This window comes from Pseudophryne corroboree, chromosome 1, assembly GCF_028390025.1.
Source record: "Pseudophryne corroboree isolate aPseCor3 chromosome 1, aPseCor3.hap2, whole genome shotgun sequence".
NCBI lineage: Eukaryota > Metazoa > Chordata > Amphibia > Anura > Myobatrachidae > Pseudophryne > Pseudophryne corroboree.
The window spans coordinates 695187835-695213793 of record NC_086444.1 but is presented as its reverse complement, the minus strand read 5'-3'; the positions used below and the strand labels follow the sequence as shown (position 1 = coordinate 695213793).

At 47.0% G+C, this 25959-nt stretch overlaps 1 protein-coding gene across 3 annotated transcripts in view; it reads right to left on the bottom strand.

Annotated features, from left to right (window-relative positions):
• Positions 1 to 25959, bottom strand: part of AP3D1 (adaptor related protein complex 3 subunit delta 1) — a 560201-nt gene that overhangs the window by 101840 nt on the left and 432402 nt on the right. For all 3 annotated transcript variants that reach the window (XM_063914795.1, XM_063914794.1, XM_063914796.1), the window contains exon 27: positions 6073 to 6120. In XM_063914795.1, coding sequence (XP_063770865.1) covers positions 6073 to 6120 — 48 coding nt within the window. The remainder of the gene's footprint in view (positions 1 to 6072; positions 6121 to 25959) is intronic.

Sequence of the window (25959 nt, the reverse complement as noted above, 5' to 3'; positions counted from 1 at the left end):
TCGAATGATCCCCAGTACCTTTGGAATGTGAGAAGGTGGAGGGAACACATACACCGACTGGAACACCCATGGAGACACCAGGGCGTCCACTGCACTGGCTTGGGGGTCCCTTGACTTGGAACAATACCTCGGGAGCTTCTTGTTGAGACGAGACGCCATCATGTCGATCAACGGAATTCCCCAACGTTTTGTCACCTCTGCAAATACCTCTTGGTGAAGAGCCCACTCTCCCGGATGGAGATCGTGTCTGCTGAGGAAATCTGCAGGAAGACTGCTGACAGGGCGCTCACGTGTTGTTCCGCCCAATGAAGGATTCTTGTGGCCTCCGCCATTGCCGCTCTGCTCCTTGTTCCGCCTTGACGGTTTATATGTGCCACCGCTGTGATGTTGTCTGACTGTACCAGGACAGGTCGACCATGAAGAAGGCTTCTTGCTTGTAGCAGGCCGTTGTAAATGGCTCTTAACTCGAGAACATTTATGTGGAGACAAGCTTCCTGGAGCGACCATTTCCCCTGGAAGTTTCTTCCTTGGGTGACTGCACCCCAGCCCCGGAGACTTGCATCTGTTGTCAGAAGTACCCAATCCTGGATACCGAACCGGCGTCCCCCTAGGAGGTGAGGACTTTGTAGCCACCACAGGAGAGAAATTCTGGCTCTGGGAGATCTACTTATCTTCCGGTGCATGTGCAGGTGAGACCCGGACCATTTGCTCAGCAAGTCCCACTGAAACACCCGGGCATGAAACCTGCCAAATGGAATGGCTTCGTACGCCGCAACCATTTTCCCCAGAACACGAGTACAGTGATGGATTGATACACTCGTCTGCCTCAGAAGTTTCCTGACCATCGTCCGCAGTTCCAGAGCTTTTTCTTCTGGAAGAAATAATTTCTGTAAATCCGTGTCCAGAATCATGCCCAGAAAAGGCAGCCGAGAGGTCGGAATCAACTGAGATTTTGGCAAATTGAGTACCCAACCGTGCTGTCGCAGAACAGACAGTGACAAATTTACACTTCTCATCAACCGTTCTTTGGACCTCGCCTTTATCAGGAGATCGTCCAAGTACGGGATAATTGTAACCCCTTGTTTGCGAAGGAGAACCATAATTTCCGCCATGACTTTGGTGAAAATCCTCGGAGCCGTGGAAAGCCCAAACGGCAACGTCTGAAATTGGTAATGAGAATCCTGTATCGCAAACCTGAGGAAGGCCTGATGCGAAGGATATCTCGGGACGTGTAAGTAGGCATCCTTTATGTCGACTGACGCCATAAAATCCCCCCCTTCAAGGCTGGCAATTACCGTTCGAAGAGATTCCATCTTGAACTTGAAAACTTTCAAGTATGGATTGAGGGATTTTAGATTTAGAATTGGTCTGACCGAACCGTCCGGTTAAGGCACAACAAAGAGGCTCGAGTAGAACCCCTCCCCCCGTTGGGACGAGGGAACGGGAACAATGACCCTCTGTAGACACAATTTTTGTATCGCTGCCAGCACCACCTCCCTGTCCGGAAGAGCCACTGGTAAGGCCGAAATGAAGAAACGGTGAGGGGGCATCTCCCGAAACTCCAGCTTGTATCCCTGAGACACAATCTCTAGGACCCAAGGATCCAGGTCTGATTGAATCCAGACCTGACTGAATATTCGCAGACGGCCCCCCACTGGTCCGGACTCCCCCAGGAAAGCCCCAGCGTCATGCGGTGGACTTGGTAGAGGCAGGGCAGGACTTTTGGTCCTGGGCGCCTGACACTGCAGGTGGTTTCCTTCCCCTTCCTCTACCCTTTGAAGCGAGGAAGGACGAACCTTTTCCACCCCTGTATTTATTGTGACGAAAGGACTGCATCTGCTGATGTGGTGCCTTTTTCTGTTGTGTGGGAACATAAGGAAGAAAAGAGGACTTACCCGCAGTCGAGACCAGGTCAGCCAAGCCATCCCCAAACAAGACAGTACCTTTGAAGGGTAAAGCTTCCATAGCTCTCTTGGAGTCGGCATCAGCATTCCATTGATGGATACACAACGCCCTCCTGGCTGATATCGACATGGCATTGGCTCTTGATCCCAAGAGACAAACATCCCTCGCCGCATCCTTCAGGTAATCTGCAGCGTCCTTGATATAACCAAGAGTCAAAAGAACATTAGCTAAATTCTCAGCCCATTTAGCAATAGCACTACTCACCCATACCGACGCCACAGCAGGTCTGAGCAATGCACCCGAATTAGCAAAAATGGACTTCAGAGACGACTCCAGCTTGCGATCCGCCGGATCTTTGAGAGCTGCCGTGTCAGGAGACGAAGCGCCACTTTCTTAGATAAGCGAGATAGAGCTTTGTCAACATTTGGAGACACCTCCCATTTTTCCCTGTCATCAGAGGGGAACGGATATGCCATGTAAATCCTCTTGGAAATCTGCCACCTCTTATCCGGCGACTCCCAAGCCTTTTCACAAAGAGTATTCATTTCATGAGAGGGGGGAAACTTCACCTCAGGTTTTTTTTCCCTTGAACAAGCAAATCCTTGTTTCCTGTACCGCAGGTTCATTAGAAATGTGTAAAACATCTTTTATAGCCACAATCATGTACTGAATACTCTTAACTAATCGTGGATGTAAAGCAGCCTCAGTGAAATCGACCTCGGAATCAGAGTCCGTGTCGGTATCAGTATCTACCACTTGAGTAAATGGCCGCTTTTGCGACCCGGATGGGGTCTGCACCTGAGACAAAGCCTCTTCCATGGACTTTTTCCACACCTGTGTCTGTGACTCAGACTTATCTAACCTCTTTGATAAAGAAGCTACATTCGAATTTATCGTATTGAGCAGTGCGAGTAAATCAGGTGTCGGCTGCGTCGACAGTCCCAAATCTAGCCCCGCATCCGCTCCCCCAATAACCTCCTCTGGTGAATAACATTCAGCCTCAGACATGCCGACACGTAGTACCGACACACAGATACACACAGAACGTCTCAACTAGGTGACAGTCCCACAATGAAGCCCAGATAGAGGACACAGAGGGAGTATGCCAGCTCACACTCCAGCGCCCATATATCCCGACAAAAGATATATGTACCCAGCGCTGCTTAATTTAGAATGATAAAATGCACCACACTGCAGCCCCCCCCCCTTCTGATTAGCTCCCCGTTGCTTGAGAGAGGAGATGTGGAGGTCCCGGCAGCGTCTCCTTCAGCCGCGTGTTGAAGGAGAAGATGGCGCTGTGAGCCGCGGGACGAAGCTCCGCCCCTTCCCGGCGCGCTTCGTCCCGCCAAATTTTAAATTGAAAAGATGCCGGCGGGGGTCTAAGAAACGGTGCCGAGGCACCGAAAAGCTTTCTGCCGGACCCCGAACTCCAGTAACATGCTGCCCAGGGCGCCCCCCCCCCAGCGCCCTGCACCCTATGATTACCGTTGGTGGATGTGTGTGGAAGCATGGAGCGCAGCGTTACCACTGCGCTGTACCTCGTTACTGAAGTCTTCTGTCGTCCTGAAGTCTTCTGTTCTTCTTATACTCACCTGACTTCTTTCTTCTGGCTTCTGTGAGGGGATTGACGGCGCGGCTCCGGGAACAAGCAGCTAGGCGCACCAAGTGATCGAACCCTCTGGAGCTAATGGTGTCCAGTAGCCGAGAAGCAGAGCCCTTAACTAAGAAGAAGTAGGTCTGACTTCTCTCCCCTCAGTCCCACGATGCAGGGAGCCTGTAGCCAGCAGGTCTCCCTGAAAATAAAAAACCTAAAATAAAGTATTTTCTAGAGAAACTCAGGAGAGCTCCACTAGTGAGTGTCCAGTCAGTCTTGGGCACAAAGTCTAACTAAGGTCTGGAGGAGGGGCATAGAGGGAGGAGCCAGTTCACACCCAGATTAAGTCTTTTCAGTGTGCCCAAGCTCCTGCGGATCCCGTCTATACCCCATGGTCCTTTTGGAGTCCCCAGCATCCTCTAGGACGTAAGAGAAAATGGTGTGAGAATTGAGTTGATTAGCGGAACTAGTGAAGTTTCCTTTTGCCTGCAGTATCAACAAATAAATATACATAGTTGGTGCAATGGTTAGCATTACCAAGATGCCGGGCACATTTAGGTAATGGCTTTGGGATCGCTCTGCTATTAACAGTTTCTAGATGAAGGTCTGGAACTATGTTTGGGCTACGGTAGTGGCTGCTTCCCCAGTGAGTTCTGATGGGCAAATAAGGGGCATGTGGGCAGGTCTGAAGGGTATTAAGAGGTCATGTGGAGACGTGAATTCTAATAGGACCCAGAAAAAGTGAGGTAGCAAAATATTTTAAATGATGGCTCCCTGGGACCCACAATTATGAATCGGTGCAATCACTGCCAGATTTGCAATACATTCCCTCTCAGAGATTGTCTGGACTTCCACAGTTCTTGTATAACAACATTTTCATTGTTCTCCAATTGCCATAACTTCATATTTTTGCCTTGTTGCTCTTTTGGACACAACTTGCTTCAGTTCAGTGCATTTAAAGCATATTGTCATACTTTAAAAAGTCAACTAATCTTTATGGGAACACATTTTTGTTATGTTGCTGGATGTTTGGATGCAGTTTGATATTTGTTTTAGGATTTAGGTCCACGGTTGTGGTTCTGCTATAGAGTCTAATCTTGGGTGGATCACTATCCCCCCAAAAATTCAACTTTCCTGTAAAATTGTGTGCAAACTGCTTGGTAAACTGTATGCATATTGCCAGGAAAAAAACAGGTGCTGTTAATTAAGATCATTATTGGAAACCTGAGTGATTGAATCTACCAAAATATGATCTATTGGATGCCTGTCAGATAAATATGTTACAATATGTAGCTTTTTGCAAATGACTATCTAATCCTTTTGATTGAAATAAATTGATACAATAGCATTCTGAGCTGAAAGCAACTTGTAACAAATCGCTACACTGCTCCTTACCCCTGCTGTGGATAAAATCTTCAGTATGATTTGCTTCTAATAGCTGGCACTGAGTTGGAATAGATCTTTCAGATTTTGCCGTGTGACCATCTATTTCTACTCTATAGGAGGGACAATATTATAATTATTGACCAAATCTGTTGTGAAGTCCTTGTTGAGCTTTGTGGTTTAGATAATTGATTTTAGTGTATTTTTATATATAATATTACTTTATTTTCTATTGTTGTTAGTATTGTGAATAACAAATTTTAAAGAATTAATAAATATCTATTGCATTTGACAGCCCTCCTTATCTATTTTTATATACCTAATTTTGAGGGTCAGCTCCTCTTTTATTGGAGCAGCAGTCTTGTAATAGAGGTTTCATAAGAACAAGTGCATTGGTTTTTTTCCACCACATCATTTCTTTTAGCGCTTTTCATAAGTTTTTGAGTAACACTATATCTAGGCTGCACAGTTTGACAGGGAAAAACTAAATGTTTGGATGTGAGGTTTACATCAGCAAATAAACAGGTGGGTATATGAGGTAATTATAAGAAGAGTAAAAAAAAATGAAGGGATGCCATTCTTTAGTACTGAAACTGCCCTTGTAAATATTAACAGGCCTTTACATTTAGCAAATATTACGGTTTCAAAACAAAATCATCTTGATCAGCACTAAACGTATCAATGGTGGTGGAGGAGACAATAGTATCAGGAAACCAATATTTGACTAGCCAGTCGTGCGTATGTGTTGATCAATCAAAATATTTGCCCTCTCCAGGTTTTAAAACAGGGATATTAACTGTGAAGTTGTGCAGTGTAAAGCCTGCTATGTCGGACATCTTAAATATTAAAAACTGCTCATAAAATGCAACGTCCAGATTAAACAGTTTCCAGGAGAGTTTTAAGTCTTCTTTTAAGTTATCGGCCCACTCAGCTAATATCGGGTGACCGGCCCAATACTTATATAGGTGTGTACTTAGCGTAATACGAACTTCGTATTTACACCGCAGTCCTGTAATAATGCGTAACTCACTCTTACAGAAGACCTGCAGTACTGCAGGTATGATACAAGCTAGAGAGATAGGGTGTGTACGTTATAGCACACATGTTGTGACTGAAATATCTAATGTCACATGATATTTGTATAAAAATATCCTGTGTCACCATGAATTCGTCAATATGTTGTCACTTACCATTTTGATGAATTTGTTTTCAGCCAAAAGGCAATAACTGGACATTGGCTAGAAGAAAGAAAGAAAAAAAAAAAAAAGCATTTGAAATAACAACAATGCCATCCACATACCTGTATAAATCATGGTCATGAAACACTGCTATATGCATTTATAAAAAGAGTATTAATTCAGAATCAAATGCAATATGTTAGTACTACAGATTCAAATTTGGGGAAAATACTCATTACTTAAAACAATTGATGGACCACATAAAATTACGGTAAAACTTACCTTCGTTAACTTTTTTTTCGAGGTCCATAGGATCCACAGGGTTAACATTCAGGTATGCTGGTAAAGACTAGGCCAGACACTGAAAAACTAACGAATTTACAAGCTCCCAGGATGCACTAGACCCCTCTTTTCTCATACCCTGCCCACAGCTCAGGCTCTGCAGTTTTAGTTAACAAGTCCAAAACAGGAGGGGAGAGAAGTTAGAACGGTGCACACAGGAAACACGCGCTCACTGGTTGGAGAAGGGAACTGGTGATCGAGAAGAGTATACCTACTGAAGCTAGGTACGTCAGGGTGGGTGCCCTGTGGAGCCTATGGACCTCAAAAGAAAGAGTGTTAACGAAAGTAAGTTTTATCGTAACTCTTATTTTCTTCTTCAGGGTTTATAGTCTCCACAGGGTTAACCTTGGGGATGTCCAAAAGCAGTTGTAATAGGGAGGGAATGCTCCTGAGAAAATAGCGGCCAAAGGTTGCATCGGAAGAGGCAAACGTATCACAGGCATAGAACCAAAGAAATTTAAGGGCAGAGGACAACATAGCGGCCTTGCATAGTTGATCAGCAGACACGCCACGGCAGGCTACCCACGGAGGTCTCACAGAGCAGGTAGAGTGAGCACAGACTGTACTTGGTACTGGAAGATCAGCTTGTGTGTAGGCCTGTGAGATAATCATGCAGAGCCAATGAGCCAAGGTCTGTTTATTGGCCAGCTTGTGGAATACATAGGGAACGAACAAGGAGTCTTTTCTGAAACCAGACGGACAGATTTGAGACCTGAGTCTTAAGATAAGCAAGGCGGAGAGCCATGTCAAGGGCCGTCTGTAGAAATGCTAGGAGTCTTGAAATCCGAAACACCAGAGGATTATAGTGTCGATGATCACACCACTGAAAGTAGGAGTGCCAGATACAGTAATATATGCGACTTGATGCTGGTTTCTGAGCATGAAGCTTAGTTTAAATAACTGAACTGGACAACCCTTTATCCCTTCGGATGGATGACTCAAGAGCCACGCCGTCAAAGACAAGTGAGCCAGGTCTGGGTGTAGACAGGGACATTGAGACAAGTGGTCTGGTCGAAGAGGAAGTGCATGTCTATGGAGAGTGATTCGTGAACCAATGGCGTCTGGGCCATGCTGGAGCCACCAGGTGATCATGCTGCCTTCCTCTTTGACGTTGCGGGTACCTTGTGTCTGGAGGCCACGAGGTCCACGTCAAAAAGACCCCATTTGTGTAGCAGAAGCTGAAAGACATCTGGGTGTAGAGACCACTCTTCGCTGTGCACATCATGGTGACTGAGGAAGTCTGCTTCCCAGTTGAGGACCCCCGAGATGAAGATCGCTAAGATGGTCGGAAGATGGTGTTCTGCCCTGGCAAAAATCTGAGCTACTTCCTGCATTGCGGCGTCACTGCGAGTGCCCCCCTGTCAATTGATATAAGCCACTGCTGTGGTGTTTTCTGACTGCACTTGCACAGGAGAGCCTCATTCCAGGACATTAATCGGAAGAGCTCTCTCTGAAATGAGTGACCACCCGTGACAGCTCCCCACCTGCAGAAGCTGGCATCCGTGGTGAGGAGAACCCATTATGGAATCCAAAACGGCCAACACGTGTCCAGGTTGGAAGCTTGTAACCACCATCAGAGGGACATCCGGACATCCAGAGGCAGTATTATCATCTGAGATTTGTTCTGCTTGGACTGTCAATTCCACCTGGCGAGTATCAGGCATTGGAGAGGCCTAGAGATTAATTGGGTGTATTCCAGCATGTTGAATGCGGATACCATGGTTCCCAAGGTCTGCATCGCAGAGTGGATAGAAACTCTACGACTGTGGATGTGCAAATGTAGTGCTGTAAATTTGTTCTGAGAAAGGAATATGTGTTGCACTTGAGCATTCAGCAGAGTTCTGAAAGGGATGAGAGAGGACTTTGCCCACTTGATCAGCCAACAGTGTCTCTGAAGTTATGGCATTGTCACCTGGAAGATGACGGTGGAGGACCTCCAGAGAGTGTGCAAGGAGAAGCAGGTCATCCAGGTAAGGGAGTATCCTGACACCCTGCTGCCAAAGGTAAGCAGCCATCACCACCATGAGCTTAGTGAACACCCTGGGGGGCTGTGGAAAGAACAAAGGGTAGTGTCTGAAACTGGAAATGCTGACGTAGGACAGCAAACCATAGGTATTGCTGATGATAGGGTGCTCTAGGTACATGTAGGTAAGCATCCTGTATATCCAGGGAGATCATAAAATTCATACAAAACCTGGGCACCTTGAGATATTTGTTCAGTAATTTTAGACTGAGTATGAGACCCATTGGGTTAATGAACCAAAAAGAGTGTAGAATAGAACCCCTGGCCCTGTTGAGACACGGGGACAGGAAAAATCACTCCTTAGTGTAGTAAGGATTGAATGACCCTCTCCAGCACCTTGGCTTTGCTGAGGTCTGCTGGTGGACTAGTAGGAAAGTACTTTCTGGGAGGACACTTCAGGAAGGAGAGAGTGTAGGAGACCACTTCTTGAAACCAGGCATCTGTTGTGATCCGACGCCAACCATGGATGAGCTGCAGAAGTCGGCCTCCCACCTTGGGATCCCGCAGGGGAAGGACCACCCTGTCGGGCCATGGTTTGGTAGTTGGGCGTCTAGCCACCAATGTCTATTTGGGTTTGAGCTTAGAAGCCTTGGTGGGATGTGACAGTCTAGGGAAGGTCTGAACTCTGGCATTGCCCTGAAGATTAAAGGACGAAGTTGAGGCTGTGTAAAGGAGGTTGGTATGCCGTTTTAGAAGTTGCCTGGTTATTGTCAATCTTGTCCAATTCTGGTCCAAAAAGAAATTTGTCTGTGTAAGGAAGTGCTTCCAGGGCGTTTTTTTAGCAGCAGTCTGCCTTCCAGGAACAAAGCCAAACAATGTGGTGGGCTACTATATAAGCAGCCGAAGCCTTAGATGACAGCAGAGCTGTATCCAGAGCAGCCTCCTCAATATAATAGGCGGCATCCCTGATGCTGGCAATTAATGACAGCTGTTCCTTGGTCACCTCAGAAGTGAAACTGTTTTCCAGGCATCCATCCAGTTTTCAATAGCTTTAGCCACCCAGGCAGTAGCAGGTCTGCTGGCAGTGGTGCCTGTAAGTGAATATAAAGACTTGAGACACATGTCCAATTGTTTATCAGGCACCTCCTTGGGAAAGGATGCTGAAGGAATAGGGAGAATGGAGGTTTTTTATTAAGCATGTCACATGAGAATCCACAGTAGGTGGATTTTCCTATTTTGTACAATCAGCAGCCGGTAACTGATAAAATGAGTTTAGTCTTTTAGGTACAGTAAATTTCTTGCTAGGCTTTTTTCATGCCTCACTCATTGAATTTGAGAAACGGGCAGAGTGTGGAAACTCAGCCACTACCACTTATCGTTGACACAAAGGATTTTTTGATTCTGTTGCTGATTCAGCATCTTCTAGCTGTAGCAAGAATTTAACTACCCTAACTAAAGTAGCCACATTAAATTTAGATTGCACCTCTTCCTTCCCAGAGGGGGAGTCTGTTACAGAGAAATCAGATACTCTTCTAGCTGATGCCATTGTCAGTAGAAAGAGTACTTTTGCTGTTAACCATTTAAGATCCACTTTTTTTAAGTGGTTCAAACAGCGCCCCTTGAAGGGCTTTGAGGACCAGACTTAAATCCCAAGGTACTGCAGGAGGAACAAAAGGTGGTTGAATGCGCAGCATTCCCTGGAAAAAAGTACGCACATCCTGTAAAGTGGCAATTTTCTTTTGAAACCATACAGTCAATGCTGAAACTTGAAGTCTCAAGGAAGCCACCTTCAAACCCTTATCCATTTCTGCCTGAAGGAAATCTAAGATTCTGGATACTCTGAAAGATTTTGGATTCATACTTCTTTCACTGTACCAATGAATATAGGCTTGCCATATTCGGTGACAAATACGAGCAGAGGAGGGTTTCCTTGCTCTGAGCATTGTTTGAATTACCTGTTGTGAAAAACCTCGACTTCAGGATAGAGGTTTCAACAGCCACAGCGTCAAAGACAGCCGATCAAGATGCCTGTGATAACAAGGACCCTGCATCAGTAGATCTGGACATTGAGGGAGCAGAATTGGAGCATCCATTGACATCCTCTGCAGATCTTTGTACCAATGCCTTCTGGGCCAAACCGGAGCTATTAGAATCACGGCACACTTTGCTTGCTTTATTTTCCTCACCACCCTGTGTAGCAGGGAGAATGGAGGAAACAGATATGACCGATGAAATTCCCATTTCACTGACAGTGCGTCCACTAGGATCGCTCCGGGGTCTTTTGTTCTTGACCCGTATACCGGAACTTTGTTGTTCAGACGGAACACCATGAGTTCTATCTCTGGTGATCTCCACTTGTCTACTAGAGTCTGGAAAACTTCCGGGTGTAGAGCCCATTCGGTTGCTTGAATGGTGTGTCGACTGAGAAAATAGTCTTCCCAGTTTAGGACTCCTGGAACGAACACTGCGGACAATGCTGGAAGATGGAGCTCTGCCCACTTTAGTATGCGACTTACCTCCTTCATTGCTCTTTGGCTGCGAGTTCCTCCCTGATGGTTGAGGTACGCTACTGCCGTTGCATTGTTCGAACGTATCTGGACTGGTTTTTCTTGCAGAATGTCCTTTGCCTGAATCAGTGCCATGTATATGGCCTGAAGTTCCAACAGATTTATTGGCAGGCAACTTTCTTCTGTGGTCCATTGTCCCTGGAACCCTGCTCCCCAGCCCTGAAGACTGACATCCGTTGTCAGGATTTCCCAATCTGATATCCAAAAGGGTCTCCCCTTATCTAGATGAGATGTCTGTAGCCACCAGGCTAATGACCTTTTTACCTTTACTGGAAGTACCATCATTTGTTTCTTTATTGTCTGATGTACTCCATTCCATCTGGTCAGAATCAGATGTTGCAAAGATCTTGAGTGGAATTATGCATATTCCACCATGTCGAATGATGACACCATCAACCCCATCACTCGCATTGCCGTGTGAACGGATATTGTTTGACTGTGCAACAATTCCTGAGTCATTAACTGCACCTTGGATATCTTTTCCACAGGTAAGAATATTTTCTGCAGACTTAAATCCAATACAGCCCCTAAGTGAATCATCCGTTGTGACGGAAACAGAGACGACTTTGCCCAATTTATGAGCCATCCGTGGTTCTGTAGACAAGTTATTGTCTGTTGGAGATGGCTCAACAGCAATTCCTGGGATTGTGCCAGGATTAAAAGATCGTCGAGGTATGGGAAAATCCTCATCCCCTGCTTGCGGAGATAAACTGCCATAACCACCATGATCTTGGTAAATACTCTGGGGGCTGTGGCTAACCCAAAGGGTAATGCCTGGAAATGAAAATGTTGCTGGAGGATAGCGAACCTGAGGTAACACTGATGGGACAATGCTATCGGCACATGCAGGTAAGCATCCTGTATATCCAGAGATACCATGTAATCCCCTGGTTCCATGGCCAAAACTATGGAGCGTAACGTCTCCATGTGGAACCTTGGGACCCAAATGTATTTAACATTTTGAGATTGAGAATTGGCCGGAATGACCCATTTGGCTTCTGAACCAAAAATAGGTTGGCGTAAAAACCCTGCCCCTATTGTGCCGGGGGTACTGGAATAATTACCCCGGACTGAAGCAATTTCTGAACTGCTTCTTGCAGGGCTCTGGCCTTCGCCTCTATATGAGACGGGCTGGTGCAAAAAAACCTTCGAGGAGGCTGCTCCTTGAAAGGGAAAACATGACCCAGAGATACCACTTCTTGCACCCAGGCGTGTTGTCGACTGCTGCCATATGCGTGCAAACTGAAGACGACGGCCCCCTACCTTGGAGTCCCCCAGGTGGAGGCCCGCACCATCAGGCTGATGGTTTCTGTTCTGGTTTGAAGGCTGGTCCTCTGGTGGCCCATTGCTTATTTGCTTTACCAGAATTATTGTACTGGGTTTGCTTTGATTAATTTTTACCTTTTGTTTTACCTTGCCACCGAAATGACCAAAATCCTGAGCCCTTAGCCTTAGAATTATAACTAGCAGGAAACCTGACCTTCTTAGATTCAGCTACTGACTCCAGAATATCTGTCAGTTCCATACCAAAAAGGATGTTCCCAACAAAAGGCAAAGCTTCCAGAACCTTTTTGGATTCTGAGTCAGCTTTCCATGTACATAGCCAAATTGCTCTGCGAGCAGCTACCGTTAAAGCTGATGCTTTAGAAGCAATCGTACCCACCTTAGGCAAATAACCGGAAACGTTTGGAGAACTGCGTGGTCACAATGAAATATCAAAAAGGGCGGATGACAGGACAAAGCGCCTAAGTCCGACACCCTTCTGGCAGAGGCAATAGCCAATAAGAAAAGGACCTTAGCTGTAAGCCATTTAAGGCCCACTGGCTCAAGAGGTTTAAACAGGGACTCTTGCAGGGCATTCAGGACAACAGACAGATCCCATGGAGCCACAGGAGGGACATAGGGAGGCTGAATCCATAGTACGCCCTGAGTGAATGTATGAATGTCAGAAATAGACGCAATTTTTCTCTAAAACCACAGCGCCAAGGCAGATATGTGAACCTTGAGAGAGGCCAGACGAAGTCCTAAATACAGGCACTGTTGCAAAAAATCCAGAAGTCTGGAAGTATTAAACTTGTAAACATCATAATTCTTAGAAGCACACCAGGTGAAGTAAGAATTCCAGACCCTATAATAAATCCGTGCTGAAGCCGGTTTGCGGGCCTTTAGCATAGTTTGGATAACCGCCTCGGAGAATCCTTTGGTCCTCAGGGGTAAAGCTTCAAGAGCCACTCCATCAATGCCAGTCTGGCCAGGTCCAGGTAGACACAAGGGCCCTGAACGAGGAGGTCTGGGCGTTGAGGAAGTAGAAGAGGACTCTCTATCGATAAACCCAGCAGGTCTGAGAACCAATGCCATCTGGGCCACGCCGGAGCGACTAGAAGTAGTATTCCTCGTTCTTGCTTGAACTTCCGTAGTACCCTGGGCAGGAGTGACACTGGAGGGAACATGTATGGCAGCCGAAAGTTCCATGGAGTTGCCAGTACGTCCGCGAACGCTGCCTTGTTCTTGATCCGAAGACCGGAATTTTGTGATTGTGTCGAAACGCCATCAAGTCTACATCTGGTAGGCCCCACTTGTGCACTAGGAGTTGAAAGACTTCTGGATGAAGACTCCACGGTGTGCACGTCCTGACGACTGAGGAAGTCCGCTTCCCAGTTGAGAACTCCTGGAATGAACACCGCCGATATTGCTGGCAGATGGCGTTCCGCCCAACGAAGGAAGCACTTCGCAATCCACTCCTGCCCACTGTGTGATTGTCCGTGCTCTCTCGGTGCTCTGTGAGTGACTAAGTCACTAGTCACTGCCGGATACCTGTTGTGCCGATATTCCAGTGAGTGCCACTGCCCGTGCTGGCCCAGACTGTATTCTGCTCTGAGAAAATGTGCTGTGCTGGCTGCTGAGTGGACTGTCAGTAAGTGAAGCTGCCTGTGTGTACTGCTGCAGAAGACTAGAGCTGTGCTTCAATATTTCTTTAGTGGATTCTGTATGGAGGAGAGGGAGTCAACTGAATGTTTTACCTTAGCGTGGGGCTGGGCTGACTGGGGGCCGAGAAAGTTATTTTATTACTGTGTGGGGGTAGAATAATATTATTTTAATTAATTTATTCCGAATACCAGGATTGAAAAAATTAAGCAGGATTGGCTTCCCTTGGTATGAGGTTTCCAAACCTTAAAAAGATGTGGTGAGGGACAGATTGGAAGAGTCTGGAATAAATAGGGACAGTACGTTTTTTTTATTAGGAAATACAGAGTCATTCTTCTTGATCCCCAGAAGCAGTGATCCTGTAATGATTATATCTTTATATTTATCAATATCATTTATAAATAGCTCTCACCAGCTTGTCTATTAAACCCACTGTGGCCAGAGAACAGCACCACATGGCCATGTTGGCGGCCATGGCACTGAGGGGGTTAATCCTTGCGCTTTTGCATAATTTTTGAATAGGCCAGTCAACACTGGGGTGCCAGCTGTACATGTGATAGTTATTGACAAGGAGCAGGGCTGCAGCCAGGAACGCTTAGGACTCAGACTGCAGCGTAAGGCTGCCTCTGCATGATGCTGGCACTAGTGCCAACAGTAGTGCACACATACACAAAAGTATTCAGAAGCCTGAGCATTACACTAACAGGGACTGTAATAACGTGTAAAGTAAATTTAATAGTTCTGTGACATGTTTAAATGTATTTATATATTTAAGATGTGTTTAAATGTATTTTAGAGAAAAAATGCACTTCGGTATTGACATTTGGAAACAGTTCACGGGACATTCTCACATAGCAAATATGGTAAACGACCTAGCTCCATCCAGCAAGGGGATAGGTGACAATTAGGTAAGTCCTTTGTGGACAAGCTCTTTTTTGAAATGCAAACTAAGTGCTCTCCTGTGTGTGTTGGTGTAAAATGACCAACCAGGTTTGGAGAAAAGATTATGTAATCAAGGATTTAATGTACATTGGTTACACATACATGAATGGCAGGAAGAAAACAATTTGTTCTTTTCCAAATTGGTTTCCTGTACCATTTGTTAATTTAGGAAGTCAAATGCAAACATTACTGTATAAACTATATAGATACTTTCAGTCTGTGTGATAAATATATCAAATGGGCATTGTAGATTGCCAGTTCCTGTATAACATGAGCTGTATTGGTATTCTGACTACATATAAAAAGAGGATTTTGGTACTTACCGATAAATCCATTTCTCTGAATCCTCTAGGGGACACTGGAGCATTCTTAGACATTAGGGGTGTGAAGCTTGCAACCGGAGGTATGGCACAATGTAAAATTAGCATTGTCTGCACAGCCGGCTCCTCCCCCTTCACATCCCTCCTCCCTCAGTTTGAAAAATTTGACTGAGAGAATAGGACATGACAATAGCACATGGCGAGGAACCGAACCATACAACCCATCAAACAGCATCCAATAAACTCGTACCGAAAAACTAACACCGTGTGTACGAACTGTTTGAACAAGAACTTTGAACACAGCAGGTTGACAGCACCGAGGCGGGCGTCCAGTGTCCCCTAGAGGATTCAGAGAAATGGATTTATCGGTAAGTACCAAAATCCTCTTTTCTCTTTCATCCACTAGGGGACACTGGAGCATTCTTAGACATTAGGGGACGTCCCAAAGTTATCCCCCAGGGAGGGAGTGCTGTCGGTGACCTGCAAAACTAAACGTCCGAACTTAGTCTTCAGACGCGAAGGTGTCAAACTTAGAAAATTTCGCGAACGTGTGGGCTGAAGACCACGTCGCCGCTCTGCAAAGTTGAGTAGTGGAAACACCTCTGACAGCCACCCAGGAGGCACCCACTGATCGGGTGGTATGAGCACCCGTCTGAACCGGAACCTGCTTGCCACAGGAATCATAAGCTTGCCGAATGGTAAGTCTAATCCATCTAGACAAAGAGTGCGTAGATGTTGGCCAACCCTTCTTAGGCCCATCATAAAGAACAAACAAAGGGTCCGACTATCCGAAGGACGACGTAACTCATACGTATACCCGTGAAGCTCGGACAACAGCCAAGGACACGTCCCCATCTGCGAGACCCTAGAAAGATGGGACCACAATTGGCTGGGTTACATGAAACCTAGAAACAACCTTAGGAAAGAAATCTGCTCTTGTACGGAGTTCTGCCCTATCCTCATGAAAAATTAAAAAGGGACTCTTACACGATAAGGCTCTCAACTCAGAAATCCTCCTGGCTGAAGCCAAGGCAAGCAATAATGTGACCTTACAAGAGAGATCGTTCAGGTCTGTTCTTGCTAACGGCTCAGAAGTTGGTGATCTCAGAAATTCCAACACCAAATGTAAGTCCCATGGTGCAGTAGGACGGTGAAAAGGGGGTGGTATCCTCAGAACCCCCTGTAAAAATGTGTGAACCTCTGGCAAGGATGCCAACAGCTGTTGAAAAAGGATGGCGAGAGCAGAAATTTGAACCCTCAGAGAGCCCAGCCTCAGTCTTACACCCAGACCAGCCTGAAAGAAGAGTATAAGTCCGTATTAGTGGAAGTTCGTCGAATTCCACCCACGTTCTTGACACCAGTCTCTGTACCTCTTCCGAAACCTGAAATAGTGCATGACTGTGCCTGGCTTCCTAGCGGTAATCATCGTAGCAATGGCCGTTCTTGGTATCCCTCTGTTCCTTAAGAACCGGGTTTCAATAGCTACACCGTTAAACTCAGCCTGTTCAGGTCTGGGTAGAGGAGCGGTCCCTGAGGTAATCGCCAATAATCTTCCGCTAGTAACCCTCGCAGGTCTGAGTACCAACTCCTGCAGGTCCAATCTGGTGCGATTAGAATCGCCCACACTCGACCTCGTTTTAACCATTTCAGAAACCTGGGTATGAGGGGGAAAAAAGGAAAAACGTAAACCCTCCTGTAACACCAAGGAAGTGTCAATGCGTCCACTCCTTCTGCTGCTGGATCTCTTGCCCTGGACACATATCTGGGCAGCTGACGGCTTAACCGAGATGCCATTAGGTCGACTTGAGGTAGACCCCATCTCCTCTCCACCATGTTGAAAATCCGTGGATGTAGGCACCACTCTCCCGGATGCATGTCCTGGCGACTGAGATAATCAGCTTCCCAGTTCTCCACACCTGGAATGAACACTGCCGAGAGGATGATGTTTCGCCTTTCTGCCCACAACAAGATCTTTGTGGCTACCCCTAACGCCATCCTGCTCTTTTGAACCTCCTCGACGGTTTATGTAAGCAGTCGTCGTGACATTGTTCGACTGTATCTTTAGTGTTGACCCATGACTAGGTCTTTGGCTATGAAAAGCGCATTGTAAACTGCGCTCAGTTCGAACCTGTTTATGGGTAAGGTCGCTCTCCTGTGACCTCCATCTTTTATGTCCATGGATACCATGAACTCTCCCTGCAATAGCCGACTGGATTTACTCCATCCTGATTCTGCAAACCGTGAGGAATTTGTTCCTCTAGGACGGCACCCCAACCTCTGAGACTGGCGTCCGTGTCAGGTTCCTCTAAGCCCAAATGTTGAATCTCTTGCCTGCTGTGAGATTCTTGTGTAACAACCACCAGACCAGGGAGGTTTGTGGTGGAAGTCGGATTCGTATATGTAGAAACCAGTGCGAACCTGCTCTGAGCAATGAGGGTCATCTGGAATTGCCGGGAATGAAGTCTGCCGTATTGGATAGCGTCGAATGACGCCACTATCTTTCCGAGAAGTTACCTACAGAGGTGTAGAGAAACCGTCTGTGCCCTTAGAACCGGAGCAACTAACATCTGTGGGTTCTGGATTCTTGTTCACTGGTAGGAATACTCTCAATTGTACAGTATCCAAGATGAGACCTAGGGATATAATCCGTTGAGTTGGCATGAGGTTTGATTGTTTGGAAGTTCAGAAACCTCCCATGTTGAATGAAAGATTGATGAGATCTCTGAGCATCCTGTATCAGCTGTTCCTGAGATGATGGCCTGGATAAGCAGATAGTCTAGATAAGGAATGATCGTGACCCCTAACTGTCTCAATCTTGTCACCATGATTGGTATGATCTTTGTAAAAATTCTCGGGGCTCTAGAGCAGGCATTCCCAACCACGGTCCTCAAGGCACACCAACAGTGCAGGTTTTAGTGATATCCAGGCTTCAGCACAGGTGACTTAATTAGTAGCTCTGTTATTTTGATTTAACCATCTGTGCTGCAGCCTGGATATCACTAAAACCTGCACTGTTGATGTGCCTTGAGGACCGTGGTTGGGAATGCCTGCTCTAGAGAGACCGAATGGCAGGGCCCTGAATTGTGCAACTCTTACGTAAGCTTGATGGGAGGACAAAATCGGGATATGAAGGTGTTTTGTACTACCAAAAGATTTGAATAAATCCCATTCCTCTTTAAAGATCCAGGGCTGGTGACAAAAACCCCTTTGTATGCAGGAGTCCTTGAATTTGCCGCTTGTAATACTCTTGCTCGCAACGGGCACCTAGGACCTCGCGCTGTAAGAAACGGACTGTGCGGACGTCTTTGAAACAGTATCCTGTTACCCTGGGCAATAACTCGTTTACCTAGACGTCTGGTGAGGTCTTTTATTTTATTTTTATTTATTTTTTTATGGCCCAGGCGTCCTGAAAACCTTCCAACTCTGCGTCCACCAAGGGGAACCTCAGGTGAGCAGGGAGACCGCCATGCCACGGGTTTGTCAACAGGTTCGTCCTGCGTTCTGTGTCGACTGTGAATGACCTCTACCTCTCGAGTAAGAAGTAGGTAGAAAGGTAAATTTCACTGCAGTTGCCAGCGAAATCCACTTGTCTAACTCCGATACCAAGAAAGGACTATTACAATTGCCGTCTTCTGAGCCATAAAACTCCTCTAGCCGAAATCGAGATGCGGGACGCTATACTTAGAAGCCTGGCACATATAAGGCGCTGATTCTCGAATATGCTCCGCTACGTTCTTACGCCCAAGCCCTGCGACAATGTACTGCTACAAAAATTGATCTTAATGCAGCGTCAACCTTGCGATATGACCTATCCTTTAAGGCGGTCACGCTAGGCATAGGGAACATTGTCTGCTCCCAAATGGGTGGGAGCTGGCATGATGTATATTTGTGGCCGCTACCATAAAAAGAAGTGGAGCAGCGGGGAGCTGCGCTGTTAGCCTGCCAGGGCTTAGGTTATAGGAAGCCAGGAGGCAGCAGCGTATGTGAAGCCGCTGCCGCTCGTTCCCGCCAGACATCTTTTCCAGCCCTCCGCGCCATGCTTGTACTAGCGCCGATGGCGGGAGGAAGCGTGCGTGGGATATAGCGTGGGCCCCGTGCAGGTGAAGCTGCGGCTGCTAGCCGCGACAGATACTCTGTCACAGCGTCAGTTCCCCCAGCCCTCTGGAAGGAGGGGGGCAGTGGGGGAAGCTGCGCTGCTAAGTTTAGGGCTTAGAGCCAGAAGTTAGCAGCCTTGTGTGCGGTCCGCAGGAGGAAGTTTGTTAAACTGTCTCCTAGATCCCTAAATAAGCTATGATTATCTGTATTGATAATTTTAACTGTAACTAGGGGCCTTTTTACAACCAGTTCTCACTGCTGCTCTGTGCTCCGGATTTTCAGAGGAGAGATGCAGACCCCCTTTGGTAGGGATCATTGCCTCTCTAGTCTTAAGACTTCTGTCCCCCTTTACATTAGGTTGAAGCAGCCTTAGTAATTTACTTTTGTAATGCAGCAGGAGCTCCCTTCTGTGCTTGTACCTACTTGGCACAATTTTTCAAACTGAGGGAGGAGGCATATGAAGGGGGAGGAGCCGGCTGTGCAGACAATGCTAATTTTACATTGTGCCACACCTTCGGTTGCAAGCTTCACACCCCTAATGTCTAAGAATGCTCCAGTGTCCCCTAGTGGATGAAAGAGAAAGGGCCTCTGTGAGAGAGAGCTCTTCTGACTGAGAAAAGAGTATATATGCGACATCAAGAAGGTCGAACTGCTGTAACATCTTGTATGCTGTATACCCTTGAAAGAGGGAAGAGTCTTCCTTAAGACTACTGAACGATTAAATATCTTGCCTTCAAGACAACTGCCTTTAATCTTGAGACCAACAGGAATGTGACACACGCAGTCCTGTTCTCTGCCTGTTGTGGGTTGAGCCCTGCATCTCCAAGCCCCGCACGCTGACAGCTACCAATGTAGGGATGGTCAATGTTCAGTGACCAACGGGGGATCACAGACGCCAGTCCGGAGGTGTATCTGCAGACTACGCATACACAGCAGTAAGTGGTTTTTAGGCGCCGGTGGTAGGAGCCTGGAGGTGGCAGCAAAATACCCACCCACTGCACAGTGGGTGGAGACAGTAACAGGTGGTTACTGAAAGTAAGAGGTAACTCCTTATTTGCCAGGTTCCGTACAACTCAAACTCAATCTGTGATCGCTTGGCGCAGGTTGCGAGGGCGCGTCCAATCACACCTACATCAAAATTTTGCTATGAGTCAAAAAGCCATCAGATGAACCGAACGCATCAAAATAAATGTATTCCATATTTTGTTCTTGAGAGTTGATATGTACTAATATTTTGGTAAACTTTTTTTTTTGGGGGGGAGCCTCCACCATGGGAGGTAATGGCCGCAGCTGCTTATTAGTACTGCAATCAGAGGACATTGGTACTACAATTAGAGCAAATAATGAATGAAAAACTAGCTTCCGATCACAATTAGCATAACTTAGAGTAGTCAACTAGTTCACAGATATCTCATCTGACTAACATCCTTTCCTTGTAAGCCTATAAGCAATGCAGATAACCGTGATAATATCAACTATGCTAAACAAAAAAAGCTAATCAAAATATAGCTGAATATACGGCCAGGAAAATACCCTGTCCTTGGTTAGGACAGTTTCTCCTCTATAGTGCACAAAAAGAATTACAACTTAAGTGTCTTAAACTGAAACTCCAAGTTGCTAGAATGTACTCTACCTCGCGGAACCAATTTCAGGCGTCAAATGAGCACTCCAGGCATGTATTTATGTAACAGTAACATATCAGAAAAATAGTATTTATGTTTTACCTTGGTAAATCCTTTCCTTCGAGTCCATAGGGAGCACAGGAGTGCTAACATAGGGAATAGGCTGGCTGTCTGGGAGTAGGCAGGCACCAAAAGGGTTACTTTCAAATATCCAGCAGGCCTTGCCTCCACAACTCCCTATACACAGTCAATCGTTTTGTTAGCAAGCCCAAGGCAGGAGCGGAATACAGAGGAAGGAAGAAAGTCACAGACACCTCACACACAGAAGGCCACTGCGAAGCTGGAAGGTCGCACACCACCTACACAGGAATCCAATCCAGCAGGACAGGTGCATCAGGGAGGGGGTCCTGTGCCCCCTATGGACTCGAAGAAAAGGATTTACCAAGGTAAGACATAAATCCTATTTTCTTTCTTCGTCCACTAGGACAGGAGTGCTAATGTTGGGACGTCCTAAAAGCTGTTCCCACTTGGGCGGGGACGCTCCTGGACAGCGCCAATGACCCTGCGCCCGAAAGCCGTGTCATCCGACGCGAAGGTGTCAAACGCATAAAATTCGATGAAAGTCTGGGCAGAAGACCACGTAGCCGCTTAACAAAGCTGCTTTGCCGTGGCACCATGACAGGCTGCCCAGGAAGCATCCACAGCCCGTGTGGAATGAGCCTTCACTGCTGAAGGAATAGGAAGATTCGCCGCCACACAGGCGTGGTGAATTGTCAACCGAAGCCATCTAGCTAAGGTTTGTTTGGACGCTGGGCAACCGTTTATTGGCATCCAACAACACGAACATGGACTCCGAGTGCCAAATATCCTAAGTAGCTTCTGCATGAAGATGGAAAGCTCGGACAATATCCAAAGAAGCCACCTCCGGAGAAGTAGATGACAATACAGGAACCACTATCTCCTGATTAATGTGGAAACTGGAAACCACTTTGGGCAGGAAACCAGCCATAGTGCGGAGCACTGCCCTGTCGGAGTGGAAGACCAGGAAAGGGGAGCGTCAGGACAAAGCACTGAGATCCGAAACTCTACGAGCTGAGGATATGGCCAAAAGGAATAAGGTCTTCCAAGTGACCCAACGGAGATCCGTCTTGTCCATGGGCTCAAAAGGAGCCCTTTGAAGAGTTTTCAAGACCAAAGAAAGATTCTAGGGCGCCACCGGAGGCACAAACGGCAGCTGAACACGAAGAACCCACTGGAGGAAAGTCCTTACCTCTGGGATAACCACCAATTGTTTCTGAAAGAGTATCGACAAAGCAGAAACTTGAACCTCCAAGGATGACAAACGAAGGCCCAGGTTCAGGCCGGACTGCAGAAAAGCCAACAGCCGAGGCAATCTGAAAGAGCGTGGGTTGAATTGCTTTCCTGCGCATCAGGAGAAATAAGTCATCCAAATTCGATGGTAGACTCTAGCAGATGACAACTTCCTGGCCTAAAGCATAGTCTTGATGACCTGGTTGGAAAATTCCTTCCTCCCCAGGATGGATGTCTCAAGAGCCATGCCTTTACAGTGAGAATGTCTGGATGTGGATGCATGCAGGGCCCTTGCGATATAAGGCCTTGATGGAGAGGAAGACGCCACGGACTGTCGAAGGACAGATTGAGCAGGTCCATATACATGGGCGAAGTGGCCAATCTGGAATGACTAGTATCATTGTGCCCTCTTCCTGTTTGAACTTCCTGAGTAACCGGAGAGTCAGGGAAATTGATGAAAAGACGTACACTAGGCGAAATGGCCAATGAGCCATAAAAGCATCCAGAAACGCCTGTGGATCCCTTGTGCATGAGCCGAACCTTTGGACCTGGTTGCTGTGGCGGGATGCCATGACATCTGTGTCTGGCATCCCCCATCAGGCAACCAACTGGTCGAACACCTCCGGATGGAGCATCCACTTTCCTGAGTGAATGTCTAATCGACTTAGGAAGGTCGCTTCTCAGTTGACCACCCCTGGTATGAATACCGCCGACAGTGCCGGCAGATATTTTTTCCGCCCACAGGAAAATCCTGGATACCTCTCGCATGGCTCCCCGACTGCGAGTTCCGCCCTGGCGGTTGATATATGCACCGCCGTTGCATTGTCCGACTGGACTTTTGCCGGATGACCACGCAGAAGTCGCTGAGCTGTTACGTAGAGTATTTAGGACTGCCCTAAATTCTAGTACATTGATGGGAAGTTTGCTTTCCTGAAGAGGCCAACGGCCTTGGAATGTACAGTATGTGCTTCCGAAACCGCTCCCCATCCCTGAAGACTGGCATCCGTTGTGACCACTGTCCAGTCTTGAATCCAAAAGGGGCGTCCCTTGCTCAGATTGGATTAGAGGAGCCACCAAGCTAAAGACAGTCGAACTTCCGAAGAGAGAACTATGGTCTGTGACCTTATGTGGAGAGGAGATCCATCCAATTTCCGAAGAACTTCCAATTGTAGAGGACACGAGTGAAATTGGGAGTACTCTACCATACCGAACGCTACCACCATCGAGTCCAGTACTCTCATACAAGTATGTATTGAAACCGTGCGAGGATGTAGTAGTGTTCAAATTCTGGACAGAATGACCTTGATTTTGTCCTGGGGGAGAAACACCCGCTGTACACTGGAATCCAGAAGCACTCCTAAATGCAGGATTGTTTGAGAGGGCATTAAAGACAATTTTTTCCAGTTTATTATCCAGCCATGAGACTGTAAAAAGTCCACCGTCAGACTAAGGTGAATTGCGAGCTCCTCCTGCGAATGGCCTAGAAGCAGGAGGTCGTCCAGGTAAAGTAGCATTCGAACGCCTTTGCATCTGAGATAAGCCGCCATCACTGCCATAACTTTGGTAAAGACTCTTGGAGCAGTGGAAAGACCAAAGAGCAGGGCGCGGAATTGAAAATGTTTGGTTTTCACTGCAAAACGAAGAAACTGTTGATGGTTTGAACGAACTGGCATATGCAAATATGCATCCTGAATGTCCAGAGATGCCATAACATCCCCTGGTTCCAGTGTTAGAATTATTGTCCAGAGGGATTCCATTCTGAACTTGGGAAACCGTAGAAAAAGGTTCAACTGTTTGAGGTTGAGTATTGCCCGATATGAGCCGTCCAGCTTCGGAACTGTACTGTACTGTACCTGTACTGCCGATACCAGAAGTATCACGTTGGAGGTGAGAAGGGAGCTGACCCGCTGCCTCTCCGGGATCCCTCAGAAGCCCCATGGTGAAGAACAGTCTTGAAGGACTACGCCCGAATGTAAAGGCTTATCCGTGAGTGACTACGTCTCTGACCCAGATGTCCATTGTCATATTACACCATTGCGGAGCAAAATACAGCAGTTGGCCCCCCACTCTGGGATCCCCCAGAGCAGGGCCCGCCCCGTCACGCTGCAGGTTTGTCGGCCGGCTTGGTGGCCAGGCGCCTGGTAGCCCAAGGTTGCTTGTGAGGCTTAGTATTCTTAGCTTGGGATTGGTATCGAGAAAAGGTTTGGCCCTTAGCCCTTCCTTGCCACCGAAAGGGACAAAAGGAAGCTTAAGGTTTAGTCGCTGTTGACAACAGCAAAAAAAAAAAAAAAAAAAAAAAAAAAGTTTTAGCAGTAGCGTAACAATGTTGTTACGTTCCTGTGAAAGGAATGTATCCGCTGCATAAGGTAAAGCCTCTAGAGCTTTCTTGAAATAGGCGCCTACCCTCCAAGAACGCAGCCATAACGACCGTCTGGCATCCACAGTGGAAGCCGAAACCTTAGACGAAAGGGTGGTCGTATCCAGAGCCGCTTCCGCCAGGTAAGTATTTGCCTTCTGGATATTCCCAGAGAGTCCCAACAACCGCTTCCTACTAACGTTAGAGGAGAGTTCGTATTGAAGCTGGTCTGTCCAGCGGAAGATCACTTTCATTACCCATGCCAAAGCTAAAGCTGGTCTGGTGATCGCTCCAGCGTGAGCTTAGGCCATCTTCAGAAAAGTATCTAATTTTCATATCTGTGGAGTCCTTAAGGAAGGAGGTGTCCGGATTCGGCAGAACAGAGGATCTTATGAGACGTGCACCATGCGCGTCCTCAGGGGGCGGGTTTTTCCACATGGACCTATCTTTAGGAGGAAAAGGATAAAAAGACTGCAAACTCTTAGAGAGTTGAAATGGTTTATTAGGTTTAGCCCAAGCCGCCTCTAGCAAGCCCTCCTGCGCTGAGGAGTGAAACTGAGAGATCCTTTTTAGGTTTCTTGAAAATAGGCGTCTCGGAAGTTGGAGCCAGCTCTCCGTGTTCAATCTTAAGGACCAGTCTGACCTGTTTGACAAGGGCTTCTACTTTCGCTATGGAGAGAGATTCTTCCAAACTAGAAGTTGCGTCCAGACCAGAGTCTGCCGACCCTCTTTCCTGGTCTGAATTGGGTGACTGAGTCCGAGCCACCGCCTGAAAGATGGGTAGCAATCCCACTAAAAGTATGTGCCTGCCTGGGACACTTTTCCCTACCTAGAAGATGCTGCATGGAGGTAGAGACCTGTGACAGGCCCTGGACCGACTGAGTCAGTACCCATGGCAGTTCCACCTGAGGGGGAGGAATAGGATAAGACTGACCTGGTACCGGAGGGTGCTGAAACTTGTGGACCCATTTGCGGTGTAGCCAACCGATCCACGAGTTGCATCATAACATGTCAGAGTAGTTGCCCAAACTGGCTCATGTGACAAGGGCGCAGGAAGGGGGTCCTTGCGTGATGGGACGCCTAAACACTCCCTGCAACGACCGGTGTCCAAAGAATCCTGTGAAGACTGAATATTACAACATATCGTGCAAGTTGGTGGTTCTGGTATAATAACCTTCTTGTCCCTGGAAGTCATTGTAAAAATGCAAACCGGGTACAGTAATATATAAAACAGCAAGAAATGTTATTAGACTTGCACAAACCAATCCCTGAAGAACCCTCTGCAGAATAAGAGTCTGTACAAGGGAAGTGAGATTCCCACTACTGCACAGTGGTATTACAGCCACACAATGCCAGAAAGACAATAAGGGCCAAGGTACTCAACTGGCCTGTGAGGTATCAACAGGCAGGAGAAAATTACTGGACCCAGCTACAGAAGCGGCGGACAGGGGAGAGA